Source organism: Hemitrygon akajei, chromosome 10, assembly GCF_048418815.1.
Source record: "Hemitrygon akajei chromosome 10, sHemAka1.3, whole genome shotgun sequence".
Classification (NCBI taxonomy): Eukaryota; Metazoa; Chordata; class Chondrichthyes; order Myliobatiformes; family Dasyatidae; genus Hemitrygon; species Hemitrygon akajei.
In genome coordinates this window covers 11,613,685-11,625,751 of record NC_133133.1, presented here as the reverse complement: position 1 = coordinate 11,625,751, position 12,067 = coordinate 11,613,685, and the positions used below count along the sequence as shown (strand labels likewise).

The 12,067-nt window shown below is 41.6% G+C and overlaps 1 protein-coding gene across 5 annotated transcripts in view; it reads right to left on the bottom strand.

Moving 5' to 3' along the window:
• Nucleotides 1-10,845, bottom strand: part of fmr1 (fragile X messenger ribonucleoprotein 1) — a 96,917-nt gene extending 86,072 nt beyond the window's left edge. For 4 of the 5 annotated variants that reach the window (XM_073057775.1, XM_073057776.1, XM_073057778.1 and 1 more), the window contains exon 1: nucleotides 10,752-10,845. In XM_073057775.1, the coding sequence (XP_072913876.1) occupies nucleotides 10,752-10,811 (60 nt within the window). In that variant the 5' untranslated portion in view covers nucleotides 10,812-10,845. Of the gene's footprint in view, nucleotides 1-7,810; nucleotides 7,921-10,751 lie in introns of all 5 variants that reach the window. The other variant, XM_073057779.1, reaches the window with a different exon arrangement.
• Between the last annotated feature and the right edge of the window lie 1,222 nt (nucleotides 10,846-12,067).

Genomic DNA, 12,067 nt, shown 5'->3' with positions numbered 1-12,067 from the left:
TATTGCATCCGGTGCTCCCGGTGCGGCCTCCTCTACATCGGTGAGACCCGACGCAGATTGGGGGACCGCTTCGTCCAGCACCTACGCTCCGTCCGCCACAACAGACAGGACCTCCCGGTTGCCACTCACCTCAACTCTCCTTCACATTCCCATTTGGATATGTCCATACATGGCCTCCTCTACTGCCATGATGAGGCCAAACTTCGGTTGGAGGAACAACATCTCATATACCGTCTGGGTAGTCTCCAGCCCCTTGGTATGAACATCGAATTCTCCAACTTCCAGTAATTCCCTCCCTCTCCCTTCCCCCATCCCACCTTCACTCTGTCTCCTCTTCTAGCTGCCTATCACCTCTCTCATGACTCTGCCTTCTTCTACTACCCACAGTGCTTTCCCCTTAGATTCCTTCTTCACCTCTCCTGCCTATCCCCTCCCTGCTTCCCTCCCCCACCCCTTGATCTTTCCTCTGATTGGTTTTCCACCCTCCCCCCACCTTCTTTATAGGGCCCCTGCCCCCTCCTTCTTTAGTCCTGACGAAGGGTCTCGACCCGAAACGCTGACTGCTTCTTTCAACGGATGCTGCCCGACCTGCTGAGTTCATCCAGCTTTTTTGTCCATCTTTAGTTAACATACCCCTATCCCGCCACCAATACCATAAAACAAAGGTGCAGCAGAGTTCAGCCAACCAGCTCGAGTCTGCTCCACCATTCTATCGTCGCTGAAAATTATTGTTCTCATCCTCATTCTTCATCCTTCTCCCCATAACCTTTGACGCTCTGACTAATCAAGAACCTAACAATCTGCACTTCAAATATACCCTACGACTTGGCCCCCTTGGCTGTCTCTGGAAATGAATTCCAAAGATTCACCACCCTCTGACTAAAGCAATTCTTCCTCTAGCAAGTACAGGCCAAGAGCCATCATATATTAACCCTTTCATTCCTGGGATTAGTTTTGTGAACCTCTTCTGGGCTCTCTTCAATGCCAGCACAACCTTTCTTAGATGAGGGGCCTATACCTGTATAATAGGATAGGAGTCACTGAGCCACTAGCTAGAGTCCGAGAACACTGATCAAAAGATACTGAGTTCAAATCTCATCACAGCAGCTACAAAATTTAAATTCAAATAATTAAAACAAATTATGGAAACAAAATATAATCAGGTAAGCTACTGAAATATTGGCAAAAACTTATCAGAGAAAGAAATTTACTCTCCTTATCAGTGTGCATACTATTTAATCTGGAACTACCTATGTGGTTAACTTTTCAGTGCTTTCTCAATCCAGGGATAGGTGAGGAGGGCATAGTTGGGGGGGGGGGGGGTGGTGAGGAGAGACCAACAAATGCTGGCACTGCCACCAACACACAAATCCTATAAACACATACGAAAGCACTGATATCGTAGCAATTGTATCTTAACTCTTGTTTTAACAGTACAGATGACTCCCAATTTGTGGGAATTCCCAGAAAACAGACCAAGGTTAAAAAAAATGGATGTTATTTACTATCTTTGAATAACTTCCCTAAGTGCAAATTTGCTTCTGTAGCTTCTTTATCAGTGCAGTGATTTGTCTATTCTGTAAGGACAAATTTCCATTACCCGAATTGGCATAACACAGTGGTTGCCCTGATACAAGTGAATATATACCTGACGATTAGCTGGTGATCTGCATCAGATTGGGAAAAAAATTCAAACGCTAAGATAGGACAGACATCCATATCGAAAGTTAACAAAATGGACTTACCCTTACTTCATGATGCACGATAGTGGTATGCTTGTATTTTACATCAGGTTTACTTGAATTGAGATTGCAGGCTGTATCACATCAGGAGATCTTCACTGTGGAAGACACTAGTAATGTGCCAAATGTTTTAGGGTATGAAAGAAGAGAAGTGAGTAAAGTTACTATTACAAAGGAGAAGGTGCTCAAAAAGCTGGAAGACCTAAGGGTACATAAGCCACATCAGCCAGATGAACTGCATCCTAGGGTTCTGAAAGGGGCAGTGGTAGCGGTAGAGAGGCATTAGTAATGATCTTTCTAAAATCATTGGACTGGCATGGTGCCAGAGGAATGGATTCACTCCACTCTTTAAGAAAGGAAGAAGGCAGCAGAAAGGAAATTACAGATCAGTTAACCTGACCACAGCGGTTGGGAAGATGTTGCAATCAATTTGTAAGGATGAGGTTATGGAGTACTTGGTGACACAGGACAAGATAGGATAAAATCAGCATGGTTTCCTTAAGGGAAAATCTTGCCTGATGAACCTGTTGGAATTCATTGAGATTAAAAGTAGGATAAAGAGAATGCAGTGGATGTTGTCCATTTGGACTTCCAGAAGGCCTTTGACAAGGTGCCATACATGAGGCTGCTTGCCAAGTTAAGAGCCCCTGGTATTACAGGACAGTTATTGCCATGGTTCGAACATTGGCAGATTGGTAGGAGGCAATGAATGGAAATAAAAGGATCCTTTTCTGGTTGGCTGCCAGTGATGAGTGTTGTTCCATAGGGGTCGGTATTGGGACTGCTTTTTATGCTGTATGTCAATAATTTGGATGACAGAATTGATGGCTTTATGGCCAAGTATGCAGATGATATGAAGATTGGTGGAGGGATAGGTAGTGTTGAGGAAACAGGTAGGCTGCAGAAGGACTTAGATAGATTAGAAGAATGGGCAAGAGTGTGACAAATGAAATACATGTAGGAAAATGCATGGTCATGCACTTTAGTAGAAGAAATAAATTTTCTAAATGGGGGAAAAAATCCAAAATTCTAAGATCCAAAGGGTCTTGGGCATCCTTGCACAGAACAACCTAAAGGTCAATTTGCAGGTAGTTGGTGGTGAGGAAGGAAAATGCAATGTTAGCATTTATTTCAAGAGGTCTAGAATGCAAGAGCAGGGATGTAATGTTGATGCTTTATAAGGCACTGGTGATCCCTCAGCTGAGTATTGTAAACAGTTTTGGGCTCCTCATCTATGAAAACATTTACTGGCATTGGAGAGGGTTAAGAGAAGGTACACAGAGATGATTCTGAGAATGAAAGGGTTATCATACGAGGAATGTTTGATAGCTCTGAGTCTGTGCTCGTTAGAATTTAGAAGGACGAGGAGGTATCTCATTGAAACCTTTTGAATGCTGAAAGGCCTAGATATAGTAGATGTGGAAAGGATGTTTCCCATGGTGGGGAGTCTAGGACAAGAGGCCACAGCCTCAGGATAGAGGACGTCCATATAAAACAGATGTGGAGAAATTTCTTTTGCCAGAGGGTGGTGAACTTGTGGAATTTATTACCACAGGCAGCTGTTGGGCCCAGGTCATTGAATTTATTTAAGACAGAGCTTGATAAGTTCTTGATTGGACCCAGCATTGAAGGTTACGGGAAGAAGGCCGAGAAGTGAGGCGGGGGGGGGGGGGGGGGGGGGGGGGGGGGAAAGGGGGGAAATAGGATCAGCCGTGACTGAATGGCAGAGCAGACTCAATAGCCAAATGTCTTATGGTCTTAAGATATTGAACTTTAAAACATAGAATAGTACAGTACTGCAACAGGCCCTTTGGCCAATGCTATGCAGAACCAAATAAATTAGCTATCACATGGCCAAATAAACTAATCCCTTATGCCTACATAATGTCAATATCCTTCCATTTTTCTCACATTCATATGCCTGTCTTAAAAGTCCCTAATGTATCTGCCTCTACCTCCCCAGGCAGTGCATGCCTGGCATCCATCACTCTGTGAAAAAACACCTGTCTCTAACATCTCCTTTCAGATGACCTCCCCTGCTATTAGATATTTCAACTCTGGAAAAAAATACCATCCGCCCTGATGAAGGGTCTTAGCCCGAAATGTTAATTGTTTACTCTTTTCCATAGATGCTGCCTGGCCTGCTGAGCTCTTCCAGCATTTTGTGTATGTTGCTTGGATTTCCAGCGTCTGCAGATCTTCTTGTGTTTGTGATTCTATTACTCTACTGTGATCTCTTCTAGGGATGCCTATCCTGAAGAAGTTTAAATCTTCCCTTTGATGGGAATTCAGTGAGATCTGCTCTCACTGCTCCTCCTCTGTGACCTTTGCTGCCTTCCAACTATTCTATCACGTGCTTACCCTGACTCACTACCACAGCCACGTATCAGTCCTGATGAGAAGGACCTCAGCCCAAAATGACAATTGGTTACTCTTTTCCATAGATTCTGCCTGGCCTGCAGAGTTCCTCCAGCATTTTGTGTGTTGCAGTCTGTCTACTCTAACTAAACATCAATCAGATCTCCCCTCAGCTTCTGATATCATTATATCTGATATCTAATCAATATCTGATTAGGTCAGTTGTGGAGAGCGCCCTCTTCTTTGTGGTGGCATGTTGGGGAGGAAGCATTAAGAAGAGGGACGCCTCACGTCTTAATAAGCTGGTAAGGAAGGCGGGCTCTGTCGTGGGCAAAGTACTGGAGAGTTTAACATCGGTAGCTGAGCGAAGGGCGCTGAGTAGGCTACGGTCAATTATGGATAACTCTGAACATCCTCTACATAGCACCATTCAGAGACAGAGAAGCAGTTTCAGTGACAGGTTACTATCGATGCAATGCTCCTCAGACAGGATGAAGAGGTCAATACTCCCCAATGCCATTAGGCTTTACAATTCTACCGCCAGGACTTAAGAACTTTTTAAAAGCTATTATTAATCCTTTTTGAGATAGTGATTTAGATGCATATAATATTTTTTTACTGAGTTAAGTATTGTATGTAATTAGTTATGCTACAACAAGTGTATGGGACATTGGAAAAAAAGTTGAATTTCCCCATGGGGATGAATAAAGTATCTATCTATCTATCTAATATCAAGGCCACTGATTAGTGAATTTTGATATTAATAATGTCAGTTGTATGTTAACTGAAGGATGGATAAAATATTACTATCAATTTTTTCTATATGTGGCAAATGATTGTGGGAAATTATAGAAAAGGCCCTTCATTAGATGCAGAAAATGGTAATTGCATGCAACCATCAGAGCCAGCCATCTGTCCAGAGTCACAAGCAAATGTTTGTCATTAGAACATATTTTTTTTACATCTGTGCCAGTTTTTGTTTCTTGTAGAACTCTGACAATAAAAACATTGCAATAAACAACAAAGAGAAGTCATTTTCCAGGTTTGCTGAATAATCCTTCTAAGTTATTTGGTTAATCTTAATTCACAAAGAAACTTAAGCTATTCCTTAAAAAAAAAACTAATTGTTTTAATCTTAAAATAATTCTGGCTAGATTTTCATAGAAATAGGCCCTTTGGCCAACCATAAAACATCTATCTAAACTAATTCCATTTACCAGAACCTGATCTACCACCTTCCCAGCCTTGGCAATTTAAGTGCTCATCCAGATTCTTTTTTAAATGCTGTTGCTAGAACCTGCCTCTGCCACCTTCTCAGGTAGTGCATTTTGGTTGGCAAGTATCCTCTGTAATTTTTATCCCCATATTCTACCCAGGAAAATATGATACATTTATTGTTAATTTTTCTACTCTTTTCCCTTTTAATTAATTTGATCCGACAGCATTTTATCTAACAGTGATTTCTTATAATTTTTTCCCCTCATTTCCTTTCCTCTCCCACTTCCCTCTTCTATTCCCCACTTGGACTCTTTACTACTTCCTCTCACCTGTCTATCACCATACGCCCCTCTTGTATCAGATTCCTCCTTCTCTAGCACTTTACCTTTCCCACCTACTACCTTCTAGCTTGGTCTCCTTTTCCTTCCCTAACTTTTTATTCTGGCATCTTTCCCCTTCCTTTCCAGCAATGAAGGGTCTCAGCCTGAAATGTTAACAGTTTATTTATTTTCATAAATGCATTTTGTCTGCATTGATCTTTTTAACTATTAAAAATGTTAGTTTTATCTCAGATTTTTTTGCACATCTTTTGCCTACCTTGTTACAATCTGCAAAAATGTTTCTCTGCAGAGTGTCCATATTTCTTAACCTTTATCAGTATTCAGATCTGTTGCTGGGATCAGCCTTATGTGTCTGAATATATAGCTTATCTTTTACTAAAACAGCGGGCTAACACAACTTTCAACTTGCATTTTTTAGTCTCTGTGATCCCAAATATATATTGACTTTTACAATTGTCTTCCTGAAGAGGCAGACACTTCCCTCACTCACTGACACTTTAAAGTCTATTTCAAACTTTAGTTAAATCAACAGTAAAATTAAGTTAGATACTGCAGAAAAGCTAAAATATTCCTTGTGTCATCTGGTGTTAAACCTACCAGTCTCATTCTTCTGATTGACCACAATGCAGGTTCTCAAATTTAACTATACTACAAGAGGTAATTGAACTAGGACAATAAATGAACCTCAAATTATAAATGAGCATTTTACAGTGAGTAAAGAACAAGTGATATCAGTAGATTTTTCCTTCTACGTAGCAGACTGTTGTTATCTGGAATGCAGTTTCCCAGAGTATGATGGAAGCAAATTCTACCATAACTTTCCAAAATGTATTTGATAAATAGCCGAGTGACAACAACTGCAGGGCAGTAAAATTTAAGCAGGATGGTAGCTCTACTAGAGAGCTGGCACAGGCATAATAGATTAAACACACTCATGTGCTGCAGGGTTCCTTGAAATGTTGAGCAATGCTGTCCAGGGCCAGAAGCAAATGATCATCCAAAATCAAACGGTGTAACAATTTCTATTTTAAAAGTCATGTGACTCAGAAGGAATTTCATCAGTATAACATAGACTGCTGCTCTATGGCTGATACAAATTTGTCTGAAATTTGTTCCAAATATTTCCTCTAATGAGAAGTTACAAATTGACAGAAAACAAAGATCATACTGTAGGGAATAAACACTTAAAATATCTAAATACTTTTGTGTTTTCTTTCATTCTGAACTGCATATTTTTCTCTTATCAAAGTTCCAACAAAGTATCCGATTCTATTGAACATTGTTCTGTTAACTCATAGCTGCTTTTCCGTGAAAATTCTTAAAACTACTTTAGCATCTCCTTTCATTCAGTACTGCACTATGGACATATATACAGAAAGGTGCCGGAAAAGGGCCAGTAACATCATAAAGGATCCCCACTCCCATCAGCGAAGAGGCTACGTATCATCCATCCCAGGACCACCAGACACAAAAAAAAGTTACTTTTCCCAAGCAGTAAAGCTGATCTATACTGTACTGTACCTCTAACTACTAACCCACCCCCACACACCCCCAATCACCACTACTTTTTCATTTCCTGTCAGTCACCATACAGAGACATTCTTGTATGTAGTGTCACTTTGTGGACATACAATCTATGTATATAAGCTATCTTATGTATTTATATTTACTATGTTTTTATTATTATTCTGTTCTTCATCTTATTATGTGTCTTGTGCCGCATTGGATCCCAAGTAACAATTATTTCTTTCTTTTCTTTTACACTTGTGTACAGGAAATGACATTAAGCAATCTGGAACTGATCACGCAATGCTCTAACACTTTGCATGTCCTATGATATTGGTATGCTATACTTTCCCCAACTCTAAAATGCCTTTCATTTATTTTTGCTGTTAGTAATTTTATGTCTATTCCAATTTACGAAGCAGGGCATGCAATCTTTTCCACATGCAATACTTTTATGGAAGCTTATGGAAGCTAAAAGGCACTCGTATTAACATGATGTCTTTCAAAGTCCTAGGACATCTCAGAATACTTCACAGCCAATAAATTACCTTCAAAGATTAGCCACTACTGTTTTGCAGCCAAGCGTGGCAAGCAATTTGCACACAACAAGGTCTCACAAACAGTAAGGGAGACAAAGACATTAACCTGTTTTGCTCATGTTGAGGCCCAAATATCGTTCCAAATTCCATGTTCTTCAAACAATGCAATGGAAACTTTTACAGCAATCTGACAGATAGATAGGCTTTGATTCAACACTGTATGCAAAAAGAAAAATATCCAATAATGTGGCACTATCAACACTACTCTAGAGTTTGCTGACAAAAAACAACTTTCATTTATAACAGAGGCAAAAATGATCACAGGTGCTTAAAATAACAAAAGTTGATGCAGGTCCAAAGAAAAGCCTGACTAGATCAGAGGTTCCCAACCTTTTTTATGCATTGGACCAATACCATTGAGCAAGGGATCTGTGGACTCCAGGTTGGGAATCCCTAAGCTAGATAATCAAAAGTTTGATCAATAACAGGTTAAGAAGAGTTTGGAGAGAAAAGCAGAGAAAAAGGAACAATATTCACTTCCAGAGTTTATACTCTCTGCAGCTTAAGTCAAAAAGACAAAGATAAAATGATTAAATTTGACCAGGATTAGAGGTCAGAAATATCAAGAGGGTGTAGGAATGGAAATCAGTGACAGGAATTGATTAGCTCATGGAAGAAACTAAAAATATTAATTTATAAAGCTTAAACTCTCACACATTAGGGTGCACATTCACAAGAAATTGGATAACATAGTGGATGTCAAAGGAGCACTTCCTTAGATCCATTGAAAGTTTTGGAAACATATTCCCAACATCTGCCATCTTTCATATTCATATTATTTGCCAAGGAATATAATGCCAAAGAACAATTCAAATTCTGATATACAAGAAAGTATAATCCAAACTACAGCACAATTTCAATTTTTCTGTTTTATTTCTATACAACCAATGGAGCCCTCATTAACACAATGAGCTAGGAATCAATGGCTGCTTTCAACCATCTACTTTGTAAAATAATTAAAAAAGTTTTCAGGAAGTTAGAAGAACATTAACTCTGCTATGTATAGGCCTAAGCTTGGTTGCCAGAGGAGGGATCGTCATGAGGCCCAGAACTACAGAAACGGCAACAGAAGCACTAAAGACCTCATGCCCGGGGAAGGAAGGGTTTCCACATAAAAGTCATGTGGTGAAAGAGGGAGCCATTATTGGCCCAGGACAGAGGATTCTGGTGAGCTGATGACAACAGCCTAAGGCCTATGGCCTATGCCAAGTAGGGGTGATAGGCTTAAGAAGTACAGAGATGAGCCCTGGAATTGCCATGGTAAGGAGAGCTACAGGCCAAGTGCTGATCAACGGATTTATATTAATAGGTGATGGGTGCTCAGCAAGGACATGGTGGAACAAAGGGCTTGTGGCTATGGTGTGTTACTAGACTCTTCTTTAACTATTTTTGGAAATAGAGTAAAAGATAATGACAGTAAAGAGAATTTACAAATGTTCATTTACAGTAGATTTGAGACACTCCACATTGTCATTAGGGAGAGCCAACTAAACTTGCAAGTCAATTCCACCAACATCATTTGGGCCCTATTATTACAGTATGCTGATTAAAGTATAAACTGCACTTCAATTTGAACAACCTGTCTGGAACAGAGGCTAAATCAATGTTAACAAGCAAAGGAGCTGAAGCCACATACTCAACGATTCAGGAACAGCTTCTTCCTCTCCACCATCAGAAGGGACATTGAACCCATGAACACTTCCTCAGTATATTCCCTCGCTCTTTTTACACTATTAATTCAACATACATACAGACACACACACACACACACTTATTGTAATTTAGGTTTTTATTATGTACTACTGCTGCAAAATGACAAATTGCACAGCATATGCAGTGATATTAAACCTGATTCTGAGAATCAACCTCCATAAACACAAAACCACCCTAGTCCCTAAAAATTGCACAGCAACAGCCCTCTCCTGCCTCCCCTCCAAAAAAATGTATTTACAGACAAGAATCCACAAAAGACACTTAAAATTGCAGTAGAAACAAAATAAAAGTGCTCCAAAATTGATTACTTAGTGAACAGTCTCTTTGAAGTTGATTCCTCTGATGGGTAGTTAGGTGAGGAATGCATCATTTACAATATTTAATTCCTAAATAAATTATATACACTTAAAAATCCCCTCAGGTATTTGTTCAAAAGAAACAACTCCATAGACTCATGGAGCGCATTATACAGGCCCTTCAGCCCATCTAGTCCATGCCAAACTATTATACTGCCTAGTCCCAAGGACCATAGCCCTTATATCGCTCCCATCCATGTTCCAATCCAAATCTCTCAAACGGTGAAAAAAACTCCCCACATTCCATTCTGTCTAGCCAATATTTCCTCATTATTGAACTTAAAGCGCAGAAAAAAAGTAAGTTTCAGTGTGGTCAGTAAAATATTACCCGATCTACACAACCTTTAATATTTGGTCGGGATTAAAAAGGCAAGGCTACGCTCAACAATGTAAAGTATGAAGCGCTGTTTTTTTTTAAACAGGCCGTGTAAACTACACACAGACGTGTCCCATGAGAACCAATTCACTGTGCCTGCACCCAATCTATCCGCTGATGAAAAGATGTTAAGCATTTCCCAGCATTGTTTTATTTCATTCCCTCTCAGGTGAACTTCTCCCTAACACACACACACAATGAGGAGGCGCCTGGGAACAGAGTGTAAACACAAAGGGGACTTGGGTCTTGAGATTGAGGGCCCGAGAGCCAGACGGAGGGTCGGTCTGTCAGGCGTTGTCAGCAAAATGGATGGGAGGGGGAGTGTGATCTCTGGCACCCAGGGCAGATTATTGGTGAGGTGGGTTTAGGGGTGAAAGGAGGGGGGTGGGAACAGAAGGAGCAGAGGCCCCGGGCCCGACCGCCCACAGAAAACATACTCGCGGCGAAGGAGGGCGGTGGGAAAGGGGAGAGGGCCGGGCGAATAACGACAGGAGGAGGGGAGGTGTGGGTGGAAGGGACCCGTGGGAAGCGGCGGCGTCTACCTTGTAAAACGCTCCGTTCGAGCCGCGCACCTCCACCATCAAGTCCTCCATCTTGGCCATGCCAGGTGCACTCTGGGCCCGCGCGCGCTCCCGGCGCCGGGGACTCCGCGTTCCCGCGCACAACGCGTGGACCTTTGGAAGGATGCCGCGACGCACGTGCACGGCGACAGTTGGCAAGACCCTTGCGACTGCGGTTTGCCGTTACCGCGCGCGAGATATTTTGAAATCAAGAAGTGTTTATTTAACATCAATATATATTAGCTTTTTTTCTTTTAATTTGTTTCCCGCTGAGTGCGAGGCTTATATCCGGGTCCCACCTTCCACCAGGCGGAAGGAGATAAATAAATAATTAATCCAATTCCAATCGCGCGCGTTCGCGAGTCCGGCGGGGAGGAAAAGCCGTAGGGCGGGATTTAGAGAGTGATTGATGTCCGGGTGAACCAACCGCCAAAGAAGTCTGCTTGCCTGTATTTTACCGACCAATCATACTGTTGAGGCTGAACACAGTGATTGATGTGCCGCTACGAATTGGTGGGCCTGCAGGTTGCCATGGTTTTAGGGCGGGGTTACTCATCGGCGCTGGAGTTGGATTCCCGCTCGTTCTGTACTGAGGAGAATGAGGGATCGAATTTGTCCTTAGAATGTGAGTTGGTACTTCTGAGGAATATTTTATACGGAGTTTGTAATAATATCTTAAAGCCTCACCAATTTTTAACCAATGTCCATAAAAGGCATCCTATCTGGATGTACAATGCATGTAATTTGTCCTGTCCGTGACCAAAATAAAGTGGAGTGATAAACACAAGAATTCCTGTGAAGGGCCTCATCTCGGAACATCAACTGTACATTTTTCCATTGATGCTGCTTGGCCTGCTGAGTTCCTCAAGCATTCTGTGGGTGCTGCAGTCTTGAAGAAGCCCGAAACGTGCCGCTTGCATAGATGCTGCCTGCTGAGTTCCTCCATCATGTGTGTATGTATTTTCTCGTTTGAAATTCTGCAGATGCTGCAAATCCAGAGCAACAGATCAAATGCTGGAGGAACTCAGCACGTCAGGCAGCATCTATCGAAAAGTATCAAGAGTGCTGATAAAGTATCTGGGCTCAAAACTTTGCTTATGCCTCTCTTTAGATGCTGCCTGACCTGCTGAGTTCCTCCAGAAACTAGAGTGCTTTGCGGACGAAGCTCCGTACATCACATGAAACAGACTCACCTCCACTAACTCTGTCACTGTCTCAGTAAAGCAGCCAGCGTAATCTACCCCACCCACATCAGACATTCTCTCTTCGGACAGAAGATAGCTTCCTCCATTGTGCCT